Source organism: Entelurus aequoreus, linkage group LG13, assembly GCF_033978785.1.
Source record: "Entelurus aequoreus isolate RoL-2023_Sb linkage group LG13, RoL_Eaeq_v1.1, whole genome shotgun sequence".
Classification (NCBI taxonomy): domain Eukaryota; kingdom Metazoa; phylum Chordata; class Actinopteri; order Syngnathiformes; family Syngnathidae; genus Entelurus; species Entelurus aequoreus.
In genome coordinates this window covers 43,453,167-43,468,817 of record NC_084743.1, presented here as the reverse complement: position 1 = coordinate 43,468,817, position 15,651 = coordinate 43,453,167, and the positions used below count along the sequence as shown (strand labels likewise).

At 37.5% G+C, this 15,651-nt stretch overlaps 1 protein-coding gene across 1 annotated transcript in view; it reads right to left on the bottom strand.

Moving 5' to 3' along the window:
- The window catches only part of LOC133663427 (sortilin-related receptor-like), a 168,681-nt gene that overhangs the window by 26,756 nt on the left and 126,274 nt on the right, over positions 1-15,651 (bottom strand). The window contains exons 28-34 of the mRNA XM_062067889.1: positions 15,504-15,635; positions 13,895-14,026; positions 13,621-13,755; positions 12,314-12,466; positions 9,992-10,159; positions 3,609-3,737; positions 2,110-2,236 (exon numbers count right to left, since the gene is read on the bottom strand). Of these exons, the coding sequence (XP_061923873.1) occupies positions 2,110-2,236; positions 3,609-3,737; positions 9,992-10,159; positions 12,314-12,466; positions 13,621-13,755; positions 13,895-14,026; positions 15,504-15,635 (976 nt within the window). The remainder of the gene's footprint in view (positions 1-2,109; positions 2,237-3,608; positions 3,738-9,991; positions 10,160-12,313; positions 12,467-13,620; positions 13,756-13,894; positions 14,027-15,503; positions 15,636-15,651) is intronic.

Here is a 15,651-nt window from a genome sequence, read left to right as displayed (position 1 = left end):
TATTTTGGGGCGTACATTAGGCTGCTAAGCATGCTATACTTATTTTCACCAGTATAACCATTTATAGAATTAGTTGTAGTTTGTTTTAGTCTTCGTTTTCTGATATTACTGACAATAACCATATGATTGCCGTTTGTTGTGATATTGTACACAGGTATGACGTACTTCTTCTTGAAAATAGCCTAATTTCTGTGTAAAATGTGTTGGTTAGAGATTTGTTATAAAAATTAAAAAAATTAAAAAATATATTAAAAAAAAGAGATTTGTTATTGACAAAACGCTTGTCTATTCAGCTATTATGGTCCCAGCTTCTCAACCCTTAGTAAGAGGCAGTGGAAGTTTGAAATTCCTTGGAGTCGCCCAGTCGATCGAGCTGGATTCGGCTGCGTATCTGGCAACATCAGTCAGGGCGAGAGGGGGCTACAGAATTTTGACTGTGATTGCAGTACTATTTCTGGCCACATTATTACATATGGAACCTTCAAGGCCTTAATTTTCGCAAAATCTGTTGAATGACTTTTAATGCTTTTTAATGAACCGCGAAAACCCTGTAATAAAAATAAAAACTCCCAATTCACCAGCTGACTAATGTTTAAAAATGTAATTTATTTATTAACATCGGATCACTTTCAATTAAAGCAGTGTTAGTCAAGGAACTGATTTCCAACTACTGCATAACATTGATTTATTTTGTCTAACTGAGACCTGGCTATAAATCCTGATAAATGTGTAATCTTAAACAAATCAACTCTTCCTACTCATGTTCCTGTCACTTTGGCATATAAACTGGCAGTGCAGGAGAAGTTACAGCTATGGTATTTTGAACTCAACTTTATTGGAATATCCAAAACCGAAACCTTATTCTTCGTTTCTCACATCCAGCCCAGAGGGGACAAAAGCATATACAGACGTAGTCTAAAGTTTGCATACACTTGTAAAGAACATAATGGCATGGCTGTCTTGAGTTTCCAATCATTTCTACAACTCTTAGTTTTTTGTGATAGAGTGATTGGAGCACATACTTGTTGGTCACAAAAAACATTCATGAAGTTTGGTCCTTTTATGAATTTATTATGGGTCTACTGAAAATGTGACCAAATCTGCTGGGTCAAAAGTATACATACAGCAATGTTAATATTTGGTTACATGTCCCTTGGCAAGTTTCACTGCAATAAGGCGCTTTTGGTAGCCATCCACAAGCTTCTGGCAATCTTCTGCAAGAATTTTTGACAACTCCTCTTGACAAAATTGGTGCAGTTCAGCTAAATGTGTTGGTTTTCTGACATGGATTTGTTTCTTCAGCAATGTCCACACGTTTAAGTCAGGACTTTGGGAAGGCCATTCTAAAATCTTAATTCTAGCCTGATTTAGCCATTCCTTTACCACTTTTGTTGTGTGTTTGGGGTCATTGTCCTGTTGGATCACCCAACTGCGCCCAATACCCAACCTCCGGGCTGATGATTTTAGGTTGTCCTGAAGAATTTGGAGGTAACCCCAAACACACGTCAAAAGTGGTATACATACATTGCTTTATGTATACTTTTGACCCAGCAGATTTGGTCACATTTTTAGTAGACCCATAATAAATTCATAAAAGAACCAAACTTCACGAATAGTTTTTTGTTCTCCAATCACTCTATCACAAAAAACTAAAGAGTTGTAGAAATTATTGGAAACTCAAGACAGCCATGCCATTATGTTCTTTACAAGTGTATGCAAACTTTCGACCATGACTGTATTATTTGTCATTTTGTACCACCCTCCAGGCCCTTAACCTAACTTTGAGTATTTACCAAGGTGAAAACTAATTATTGTACAAAATATTGTTATAAGCATGCGGATAGAAAATAATAACCATTATTTTGCCATTCAGAAATTGAACATACAATAGCAGTACACATTTGGAATGAAATGTTGGTGCATTTACTCGTCCACAGACTGATATAATTTAACAATAATAACACTTCTAAAATACCTGTATATATTTTACAATGGAAACCTCTAAGTGTACTAACAGAATATAAAAAAGGTTACCTGTGTTTTTTTCTATCATGATGAAAACCAAACAACCAGGGTGTGACCTAAAGGTCGAGGACGGTGCAGACTCACCTGTAGTTGATCATGTAATAGAAGGAGTTCAGGGGAACATTTTTCGCATGAGACCATGTTAGAGTAATGGCACCCATGAAGTCTGGAGTCCATCGAAGGTTTTGGACTTTATAAGCCAAGGTATCCTCTGGGAAGAAAGAATGTTGATGATTGAATAATTATATGAGCAATTACAACATTTGCAACAGCTTTTGATAAAAAGGAAACACATCTTAGACTGTTTGGGAAAAGTGGTCTAAAAACCTATACATGGAGAATTTTTTATCTTCTTTAAACAATATGTTTTGTATTGTAACTGCTGTCTAATACTTTGATGTACAGTATAGCACAGACATGGGTAGCTGAGGTTACTTGAATGCAACACAAAACCTTGATAGCCACCCTCCAGCAGCAATAGCTCACTATTTTTGGATGCTCATTTCAGAAAGTAAAAAGGCATCTATTATATAGGTTCATTATACATTTTTCTTGCAATGTTGATGACTATGGCTTACAGATAGTGAAATTCAGGTTCTCAAAAAATGTAATATGCATAAGATCAATAAAAAAAGGACATTAAAACAATAATTTCTATTCACTCAATGGTTGGGCCTACTTTTGCATGAATTACTGTACTGCATAATCATGGCATGGAGGCAATCCGCCTGTTGCACTGCTCAGGTGTAATGGAAACCCTGGTTACTTTGATAGTTGCCTTCAGGTGTTCTGCGTGGTTGGGTCTGGTATTTTATCTTCCTTTTATTAATAGCATATATATTCTCAATGGGCCCCATAAATGACATGGCGGGCCACATTATTTGAGGCCAGGGGCCTTACATTTTGACATCTGTGCATAAAATAATTAAATGTGGGGATAATTTCATAAAGCTTTACAAAGAAGATCAATATTAAACGTGGACCTTGGTGTACATACAAGTTCCATTCCTATAATGGTGATGTAAGTCGTGACCATGAAACATTGAACTTGAGGACCACCTGTAAACAACATTGTATGAATTGTACAGGTGTATGAACATACAAGTACCTCTAAAAGTTTGAATAATATGAATTCAATATATGTCATCATTCATTTTACAAAGTGAAACCCATATTATATGTGGGCTGCAGTGGCATTGTGTGGGTCTTGTTGATTCTCAGTCTTGTACGTTCAATTTTGATAGAAAAATATATTGCATGCAATTGCATATGTTCTACAGTTTAATATTTTGTAATCATGCAACAAAATGTTCCAAGCATAATTTTTTTGTTATCAAAAATACTTAAAATATCTGCTCTTTACCTTGACTTAATGATTTCAAAGCAAGTTATCAATCAATCTGTTAGTAAAATAATATTATAAATAAAAACAATTGTATATTTAAATTGTGTAACGAGCCTGTTACATGTTTATATACATATACAGTATATTCACTGTTACAGTTTTCTGATGGAAGCCATAATTGTGATGTGGCCCTCAATAAAAACAGGTTTGACAGTTTTATGCAACAATATAAACATACGGGTGCAGTTGTCCTCATCGCTGTGGTCCGAACAGTCCAGAAATCCGTCACATCGATCTTGGACCATCAGACAGGCTTCCCCATCAACACAGAGGGTTCCATTTTCGCAAAACAGCGGCTTGTGAGTAGCTGTAGAGAGAGTAGAAGTTGTTGATGTTGTCAGACTTTTTATTTATTTGAAGCAGACTATAATATATAAAAAAGGATAGCCACATGGATCGCTCTTTGCTCTTGTAATTCACATTGCATTATAATGATCCAGCTGAACTGAACAGGGTGTAGTTACAAAACAGTCCAGGAGGTGGCATTGTTAGTTACTCTGCATAATCACAGCACTTGAACTACCCTTCCCTTTCCTTCTACCATAGAGCAACTTCACTAAAGTGGCAAATAAACTAAAATTCTTACTACATACTAGTAATAGTATCAAAGGTTAGATGGAAGGGTGACTTAAGTGGACACAGCAGCCCCTTTCTCTTCCCTTATGGGTTTACATATTTTTTTGTAAACCCACATCTTTGCTTTCACCAAAAGGTGTATATTGTCAGAAGTGGCTGTTAGACATTGGCAGCAGTTTTTTATTTACAGACTTTAACTACAGAAGCTATATATCCTGAGGCCGCCCACCTCAACCTGTAGTTGGTATGTGATCGATTCCAAACAAATACAGGTTTTTATGATATTTTGGATCCTCTTTAGGCAGCAATGCAACCTCAGCATTACACAGAATGTTTGTATTTCTCTTAAACAAGAATACACATTTTAACTACGTATATACTGTACACTTAATTCGACCTCCCTCGAATTGAACGATTCACAATTTAATTTGTTTTAATCAGCCCTCTGAGTCCCTCTATGGCAGCTATAAAATTTTAAAACAATGTTGCTGAATAAACGATTTGTCAAATTTTTATTTTTATTTTTGACCGTACAAAATGTTGACAAATACGTAGAATGGAGGATTCTCATCTGTCCATCGACTGTCTCATCTGTCCATCGTCTGCAAGCACTGATCCTATAGCCGTGTGTGGAACTGTCAATGTGCACGTCCTTCTGACACGTGCTAAATAAAACGCAAAATAGTGCTTGCAAAACGGTGATGAGTGTGATAAATCACATTGTGCGTGCTAGATAATTATATTTGCATTTTCCCCTCCCAGTATTGTGGCCGTTTTGATGATCAGCATATATTTTGCACATTAATCAAGACAAAGACACAAAATGGATTACACGCCTTATTCGGCTCACTTAACAGACACAATCCACTTTACACACGTTTAGTAGATCAGCTTTACGTGTGCTATCAGGTTTGCGTGAACTAAAACACGTGCAAATCAGGCTCATTGACTTTGGGGTCTGTGTAATTTCACTGACAAATAATTGTCATAATAGTTTTCCACCATTTTTCCGAAGGAAAAACGAGACAGTAACTGATTATATCAAGTGTATTTGATGTTTCCACTGCGATCCCATATTGCATGTTGCAATATTGTGACAAGTTAAATGCGATGTCCACGCCTGGGTAAAAGACAAGAGTAGACATATTGACCCATTTGACATTGGATGCTGTAGACAAAACACTGAGATTATTGTGAACGATTGAGCGATTGTCAATGGTAAAACAAAAGCAACTTGAAGCTGCATCTGCAGGCGAGTCATCCTGACAAGTGAAGCGAAGAATATTGATTACATCATACAGTAGCCATATTGTCATATTATTCACATAATATTATTAATCAACATATGAACATTTTTTTATATGAAAATATTTTTGACCAAATGACATTCATAAAAAGCAAATCTATTTTTTGTTTTTTCTGTCAGCTTACTGTAATTGGGTACTTTTTATTGATAAAAAAGACCACAGTGGAACAAAACTTGATTGTTGGCTAAATAAACCAAGGATCTAATTTTGGACTTTAAGAAGAGTAGAGAAGGTGATCACAACCCCATTCGATCCCGTCAATGGGACGGCGGTGGAGAGGGTTCCCAGCTTTAAGTTCTTAGAAACCCACATATCAGAGGATTTGTCCTGAAACATCAACACCTCCAGCCTTGTCAAGAAGGCCCAACAGCGCCTTTTCTTCTTGAGGATTCTCAAGAAAAATCACATGTCAAATGAAAGCATTTTAACAAAGTGCATCTGAACCTGGTATGGGCGGAGCGAAAATCACTACAGCAGGTGGTGAAAACTGCCCAGTGCATCATCAGGACTCCACTCACTGCCTTTGAAACCATTCGATGCAAACGCTCTCTGCGCAGGGCTCTTAACATTGTGAAGGACTCCTCTTATCCTGCACAAAAACGTTTTAGCCTTCCGCCGCTACAGGAGCCTCCGGGCCAGGACCAACAGGCTAAGAGACAGTTTATTTCACAGAGCAGTAACACTCTTAAACTCGTACCCACATTTTGCACTAAACTATACTTTTTATATAAAAAAAAAAAGGGCAACAGCGGAGGATTTTAGCATGCATGCAGTCTGCCCCACAACAAGAGGATTAAGAAAAAGAAGGAATTTACTGACTAAAACTTTGGACTACACCTGAATAGAAATGGTAGACTCAAACAAAGCTCTTTGGGTTAGCCTTTTACTATGTGTGGAGATATCCGCTGACGTAACAAAAGGCAAAATACATCACTAATATCACCTCCATGCCTTCATAATTTAATTACAAATTTTGGGGACCGATGTGGATCCCAAATACACAAAAACATCACATGACAACCTCTGAGGAAGGCAACAGCTGTAGCCGAAACCGTCAGGTACGGAAATAAACACAGGTCTGGCGATAAGAATAACAAAATTGCATAATTTTTCGAAGACCTAATGAATCTCTTTGGATTACACAAAAACAAGTACAAACAGGCAAGACAAGTTGGTTTCGCATGGGTTGTATTCACCTGATGTTACGTTTATTATGTGAATCTTGAAGAGGTGGGCCAGCGAGCGTCTGTTGTCATAGCATTTTGGGCATCATTGTGCCTTTCTTGAAGAAAAATGCCCCATGTTAGCACTGTTTTAGGCTGTTGAAATTGTTCAAAACGCGAAAAGGGTAAAAGTTTCTTAAGAATTCCTCAAGAGGTAATCAGAAAGGGCAAAAGAGTGCAACATTTTACGAAAAACGACGAGAAAAGCAAGGGAGCAGATTGTGTCGAAGAACGCACAAGTTTGTTTAATATAATTATATACTTTTTTAGTACAAACCCCGTTTCCATATGAGTTGGGAAATTGTGTTAGATGTAAATATAAATGGAATACAATGATTTGCAAATCATTTTCAACCCATATTCAGTTGAATATGCTACAAAGACAACATATTTGATGTTCAAACTGATAATCTTTTTTTTTTTGCAAATAATCATTAACTTTAGAATTTGATGCCAGCAACACGTGACAAAGAAGTTGGGAAAGGTGGCAATAAATACTGATAAAGTTGAGGAATGCTCATCAAACACTTATTTGGAACATCCCACGGGTGAACAGGCAAATTGGGAACAGGTGGGTGCCATGATTGGGTCTAAAAGTAGATTCCATGAAATGCTCAGTCATTCACAAACAAGGATGGGGCGAGTGTCACCACTTTGTCAACAAATGCGTGAGCAAATTGTTGAACCGTTTCAGAAAAACCTTTCTCAACCAGCTATTGCAAGGAATTTAGGGATTTGACCATCTACGGTCCGTAATATCATCAAAGGGTTCAGAGAATCTGGAGAAATCACTGCACGTAAGCAGCTAAGCCTGTGACCTTCGATCCCTCAGGTTGTACTGCATCAACAAGTGACATCAGTGTGTAAAGGATATCACCACATGGGCTCAGGAACACTTCAAAAACCCACTGTCAGTAACTACAGTTGGTCGCTACATCTGTAAGTGCAAGTTAAAACTCTCCTATGCAAGGCGAAAACCGTTTATCAACAACACCCAGAAACGCCGTCGGCTTCGCTGGGCCTGAGCTCATCTAATATGGACTGATACAAAGTGGAAAAGTGTCCTGTGGTCTGACGAGTCCACATTTCAAATTGTTTTTGGAAACTGTGGACGTCATGTCCTACGGACCAAAGAGGAAAAGAACCATCCAGATTGTTATAGGCGCAAAGTGTAAAAGCCAGCATCTGTGATGGTATGGGGGTGTATTAGTGCCCAAGACATGGATAACTTACACATCTGTGAAGGCACCATTAATGCTGAAAGGTACATACAGGTTTTGGAGCAACATATGTTGCCATCCACGCAACGTTACCATGGACGCCCCTGCTTATTTCAGCAAGACAATGCCAAGCCACGTGTTACATCAACATGGCTTCATAGTAAAAGAGTGCGGGTACTAGACTGGCCTGCCTGTAGTCCAGACCTGTCTCCCATTGAATAGGTGTGGCGCATTGTGAAGCCTAAAATACCACAACGGAGACCCCTGGACTGTTGAACAACTTAAGCTGTACATCAAGCAAGAATGGGAAAGAATTCCACCTGAGAAGCTTAAAAAATGTGTCTCCTCAGTTCCCAAGCGTTTACTCAGTGTTGTTAAAAGGAAAGGCCATGTAACACAGTGGTGAAAATGCCCTTTCCCAACTATTTTGGCACGTGTTGCAGCCATGAAATTCTAAGTTAATTATTATTTGCAAAAAAAAATTAAGTTTATGAGTATGAACATCAAATATCTTGTCTTTGTAGTGCATTCAATTGAATATGGGTTGAAAAGGATTTGCAAATCATTGTATTCCGTTTATATTCACATCTAACACAATTTCCCAACTCATATGGAAACAGGGTTTGTATTTCCTATTTAATCATCTTGACATTATTTGTATTTTATCTTGTTTTTGAGTTCTTAAAACGCATTTTTGCTACAAGTGTTTCGTAAACCACCAACTCGGCGAGTCAAAATAAAAGAGAGAAAATTTGAGCAAAATCTAAATAAGTTAAGCTTTTACCAAAAGCAGCAATCATAAATGAAGCTTTCAGAACATACACAATGTTGAGATCAATAGTTATATTTTGATAAAGATGGGAAAAATCTTGCATACTCATAACAGCACCTGCAACAACAACAAAGCAACAAACATGGCTTCGGACGCGAAGTTAAATTATGAAATTGATGCATGATTTATCTGAGAGAATCTTGATAACATTTTCCTTGACCCAGCCACTCCCAAATAAGTTGTAGGCCTCCATGCTTTTCCAAGTTTTCATCTGTTTTGTTGTGTCGAATGATGTCTAGAGCACCAGATAGTTCAACATGTCTGGGAACGCAAACGAAGAATAATCCTTGATATCACTCGACAAATGATGACAAAGAGGGATAGATTTTATTGCATAGTTTGATTATTTGGTCGTATCTGCTTTTAGTGGTAAGATCTAGGCCCCTTGCGTACTCAGATAGTTTGCACTCTGCTGCACAGTAGCCATTTTGGTTTGGTGGCCCAACACTTCGTTTACTTCCTTTCAAAAGTCACGTGGCAGAATACAACCTATAGAACCACTTTAAATGAGTTCCACTAGAGCAGTGGTTCTTAACCTTGTTGGAGGTACCGAACCCCACCAGTTTCATATGCGCATTCACCGAACCCTTCTTTAGTGAAAAATAAAAATAAAACAATTTTCAAATTCAAGACAAAGTTAGATGTTTTTGGTAACACTTTAGTATGGGGAACATATTCTAAATAACAAAGACTTAATTTACAGTTATTTGGTTAGGGTTTGGGTTAGGGTTAGAGGGTTAGGGTTATAATAAGGCCATGCCGAATAAGGCATTAATAAGTACTTAATAATGACTAGTTAAGAGCCAATATGTTACTAATTTGCATGTTAATAAGCAACTAATTAATGGTGAATAAGTTCCCCATACTAAAGTGTTACCATGTTTTTTTTACCGGTGCACAAAAACCGTGCATGAACATCACCTTGTTCAAACAACAAAACCAACACAGTGCATAAACTCACAACAAATTACACACCTGCAAATCAGTCAAATGTTGCCGTAACCGTAATACGCCGATAGGGAGAAGTTTGTATTTACACGATGAGTCGGGTGTGTTTTGACCTCCGCCGAACCCCTGAGGCCGACTCACCGAACCCCTAGGGTTCGATCGAACCCAGGTTAAGAACCACTGCACTAGAGTCATACTTTTATTCATAATTTATTTATACGTACAGAATACTTTTATGAAAATCTAAATGTACAAGAAGAAAGATCAGTTGCCAAGCAGGTGTATGGTTTTGCAAAACAATGGCTGATTTCAGCATTTACCTCAGGCTAACACTATGTCATCCCCTAGTTGTACTACATAAAGCTGGACTAGCAGGTGACTGACTGGATTTATCCTCTGCAATAAATGTTTTGCTTGGCAGTGTGTGTATATTGAAGCAGTACAAAGAGACTCACGGCACTGGTATTCATCAGAGCCATCCTGACAGTGGACCTGACCATCACAGCGCTGCCAAGAAGGGATACAGCGAGGCGGACGGCGACACAGAAACTGACCCAAAGTGCAACGACCAGAGGAGGAGGGGGCCTTGGTGAAAACTGGAGTCTGTGTCACAGAGCCATTGACTGCAAAAAAGGGGATACAAGTATTGTAATTTGCAAACACTACAACGTCATGAACACTACTACCTAATAAATGTAATTAGTTACCGAGTAAAGTCAATTTTGTGTTACTTTTGGAGGGGAATCTTCAAATATCTGGCATGTGCCTCAGACAAGTTTTATAGAAGATTAGAGTGCATAATGTAATATATGTGACTGAGCGTGTGCCATTATAAGCTGGCGCCTGTTGAATGCCATGTGATGTCAACGAGTGACAGTGGAGTTAGGTTTGTGAGTTAGCACAGGGCTAGCTAAAGTGAAAGTGCATCAATGTCTCTCCTTGGCCACAAGTGGGGCGTTAAATAGTGTAGTGTCACTGAAGTGTTTTTAGTTGTAAATACTTGTTGATCACATGCACAGTAGTGCATATTATTGTTGATATAGATGTTGTTCATAGTTTCCCTAGAAGTAGTCCTTGTGTGTACCCGTGTTTCACTTCCCATGTTTGTTTTGTACTATAACTCTTACTATTTCTGTTGTACCGTGAGCAAAGACGGTCTTTTGTGGAGTAACACTCATGCCCGTTGTAGATTTGACATGCATTTAACCATGAACCATTGTTGAATTTTGCAGGCTCCAATCAAGAGCTGTTTGTTCCTGCAAAGCCAAGGTCCGTCTCTGACCACCTCAAATGGGCTCATGCTCACCACAATAGTTACGCCATGTTTCACTGAAAGTAACAGTGATAGTGTAGTAATATGGAAGTAGAATTGTCTCACATCAACTTATATATATCAATATGATATTAATACATATGCATACATTAATAAATATACAAATACAAATACAAATTAGATATACAAATAAATAAATAATTTGCGTGTATTTGTAAATATATTTTTGAGATTTGAAAATATATACAAATAAAATGTATAAATACAAAAATGTGACATACAAATAAATAAAGAATTTGTATAAATAAACGTGTATTTTTAAAATATTTTTGAGATTTTAATATAAATATGCTTGATTTTGTATTTGTATTTGTATTGTATTTGCATATGTGGATTGCTTTTTTGCTTTTGTGTCGATGAGACATTCCTCCCACAAACCGGATGCACAAATAAATGTGACCTACACACTCCCCTGAACAACCAGCAGAGGGCACTGCAGCCAGAGCGGTCTCGGTCATAGACATGGTCAGACACTGGCGAGCCAATCAGAAGCACAGTAGGGAGGGTAATATGATGATTGATATATGATGATGATTGAGATAGGCTCCAACACCCCCCGCGACCCCGAAAGGGACAAGTGGTAGGAAATGGATGCATTGATGGATTTGACACACATCGCACTGATAAGAGGATCAGTATCTACATCGGGACAAGGTCATTAAACGGCATTGATACAATAAAATAAATAAGCAGCTAGCACGGTCTTTCAGATTAACTGGATAAATTAGCATTAGCTAATACAACGCTAAAGTTAGCTAGCTCAGGCCCGTTGTGCGTTCTTTCTGTAAAGACATGGATTGTTTTTGTGCAGAGAAATCCGGGTACTTTGCATAAAATGCATATAATGCGCTGTGAACGAGACCGCTCTGGCTGCAGTGCCCTCTGCTGGTTGTTCAGGGGAGTGTGTAGGTCACATTTATTTGTTCATCTGGTTTGTGGTAGGAATGTCTCAACACAAAAGCAAAAAATCGATCCACATATGCAAATTCTATGCAAATACAAATACAAAATCAAGCATTTTTATATTCAAATCTCAAAAATATATTTACAAATACACATTTATTTATACATATTCTTGATTTATTTGTATATCACATTTTAATATTTATACATTTTATTTGTATATACTTTCAAATCTCTAAAATATATTTTAAAATCTCAAACATATATTTACAAATACCGATTTGTACAAATTATTTATTTATTTGTATATCACATTTGTATTTGTATTTGTATATTCATTAATATATGCATATGTATTAATATCATATTGATATATATATAAGTTGATGTGAGACAATTCTACTGCCATATAGTAATGTATAAAATAGATATTAACTAAAATATTTGATACCAGGAAAAAGTAACACAATGCCATAATAGCAAACACTGGTCGTGAACCACAGCTGTTTTTGCAAAAAGATGCCAGACAAGGTGGTTGTACCTGTCGGACATCCCAGCTCATCACTGCCATCGGGACAGTCCGCATAACCGTCACACACCCATGTGTTGATGATACAAGCTCCAGTGCCACAGTGGAAGCGGTTGGGGGCGCAGCTTGAAGGAGCAGGGGCCACTGTGTGAGGACTTTCTCCACCTGTAGGATAGAAGTGTGTGATACAGTGTGGGGGATACATCTCATGCTGATTCTGTAAAAATACAGAAACTCCAAGAAATAATGGTTATTCATTTAAAAAAAATTCCACCGGAATGCAGCTGCGATAGGCTCCAGCACCCCAGCGACCTCGAGAAGGACATTAATTTTAATTTGAAATAATTACATTGGGGGTAGTAAGTATTTGATCCCCTCCAGATTGTGTACATTTACCACCTCACTTTTAGAGATACAGAAAATAAATCCAGACAAAATAATACTAAATAAGGGTGATAAAAGGTTAAGTGTTCTGGAATAAGTTCAAAGGACCTATTATGATTTTAATCTACATTTAAAACACTTCCTTTTCAGCGGTTGCCATACTTTTTTCACCAAGTACCACCTCAGAAAACACTTGGTTCTCCAAGCACCACCATAATGACCAACATCGTACTAGACCTAAGTTTTAATTAAAAACAACAATTTGAGAACCACTGGTCCAGATAATATCTATTGGATACGCTTTGGTGCAAATTCTGCGTACATTTTGCTCCACCATCCCTTGTATAAAACGTGTTTTGAGTCTCTCTGCAAAATCTTCAATTGTGAGGGCGTTCAAGGATTGCAAATTAAACCACGTCCCACAAAAACGTACACTGTTTTCTATATACAGTATATGGCTTAAAGCCTTCACCGCTTTTCATTAGGTACACCTGCACACTATCCGATTGATTCAGAGTGTGCATTTTTGTTTTTAAAAAGGTGCTTTGTGCAGCATTAATGTCACCGCATTTCGCACGTGGATGTTAATTATGCACATGCAACAATTAGACTGAAATGATACTTCATTGTACTCTTTTTTTGTGTTTTCTCATAGCCTGAAACAGAGGAGGAGGAGCTCATCTTGTTCTGGTTGTGACCTAATGTCCAAACATGTACGTCCACCTTGCTGTGACATCACAACGTAGCCAGACTGCAAAACCCCGCGAACAGAGGAATCCAAAAATATGTGCAAGCCCACGCCAAAATGCATAACCCTTATGATTTGACGCTTTGGCATTGTTTAACACATGTATCCAACATTGTAGCAACATTTATAAGTCAGAAAAGACTAAATTCCTTATAGGTCTCCTTTAGTGTAAAAAATGTGCTTGAACCTGTACACTCGGACTCGTCAGACCAATCTCCACAGTCGTTCTCTCCGTCACACTTCCACCACGTCGGAATGCAGCGTTCATTTTTACACTCAAACTGGAAATACCTGGAACAGCCAGGGACCTCAGTAGGGGCAGCTGCAACACACAAAGGAAGAGAGAAAGTGTTTGAGGAGAAAAACTCAGCAAAACAGCAATCCTCATTAATTGAATTTGTTCTTTGTGTGTACTGCTTTCCAGTTAAATCTGAGGAGTACACCAGAAATATCTTCCTCACCGCAGTTGGCTTCATCAGAGTAGTCACCACAGTCGTCCATTCCATCACATTTCCACTCTAGGCTCACACAAACTCCATTGGCACACTGGAAGGTGTATGTGTCACACACATTGCCAAACTCTGTTGGAGTGGCTGGAAAAGGGAGTTTTAGAACTATTCACATTTTCTGCATATCATATATACTTACTTACATACTACTTAACATACTTAGTCAAATAAGTATCATAAGCACATCTCTACAGACAACTTGCCATGGCATCTACATTAGTAGTGTGTAGTTATTTCAGAATCTAAAGCAGAGGTGTCCAAACTTTTTTCACTGAGGGCTGCACACTAAAAAATTAAAGCATGCGCGGGAAATTTTAATATTTTTCATTTTCAAAACCATTAGGGCCCTTTTTGATTTTGGTGGATGTTAAAAGTCCCAGGGAACTCAAAAGGGTCTCAGTCATTAAAGTGTTAAGTAAGTGTGTTAAATAAGTTATGTATTTTTTGTTTTTTACTTTTAACACTTAAATGTCTATAAATCAACTTCTGATCCATAAAGTTAATTTTTTTAATGTTTTATGTCCTATTGTTATGAAACAAAATACCTGTTTTTCTATGGCAAAAACACAAAATATGCAAATGTTTTCCAAAACATTTTTCAAAATTGAATATTTGTTGTGACATATGTGGAGCCTTACATAGGTAATTAAGTCATAACAGTATTTCTTCTGATTCATTTATATTTTTCGAACAATGAGAGTTAAAAACGTCATCAGACTAAAGGTCTTGGGGATCCAAAAAAACCACACTCATAAACATGTTAAAAATAAGTCAATCAATGTATATTATTTTTACTATTAATGCTTGAATCTTTAGATCAACTTCCGATGTATCCGTCGATTATACGATTTTTATTATTTTTGAGCAACGCCAGTTTTAAAGTAAAAAAAAAACTGCCTTCATATTAGCCTTGTGTTATTAGTGTCAATATTGCATAATTTTCCCTTTAGAATACACCTGTTTACTCTTTTATTCCAATGCAGAGAATAATTTCACCACACCTAGTGTGTGTGTGACAATCATTGGTACTTTAACTTAACTTAATTTGTATGTTGTTTTTGTTATACTTTTAAAATGGGCCGTAACCGCAAAAAAAAATAGCTGTTTGAGCACCACTGCTGTAGTTAATCTGAAAGGTGATTGAGGTCCAAGTCAAGGCTTCTTGTATGGGCCAGTCAAGTTCTTCCACGCTAAACTCTGTTACCACAAGTATCATCCAAAACAGCTTTTACATGTTTATATGAAAATGTTTCCCTCAGGAATAAGACAGGTTGGGGCTCAAATTTTATACTGACAAAAGCGGCCGATTGTGTATGAAGGTTCCCAACTGTAATTATAGTGCTCTGTGTTTAATGCTGGGACACAAAAGCATTGTGGCTCTAGTCACATTCAGGTCTCTTAAAAATCTATACTCACCCCAACTTGATATCCCACCATACATATGATTGTTGCAAAACTAATTTGGAACTTTAAAGACATATTTGACCAAGTGTTGTTTTAACACTTCTTCTATTTCTTCTTATACGACAAAGATCATAGGTAAAATGTAGATGTTCCCTACCACATCTGGCATATTCCGCATCCTCATCAGACCCGTCTTCACAGTGTTTGACACCGTCACATACCAGGGACGGAAACAGACACTGGGCTCGGTTCTTGCATACAAACTCCATGTAGCGAGTACATAAGGGGTCTAGGAAGGTAAATCC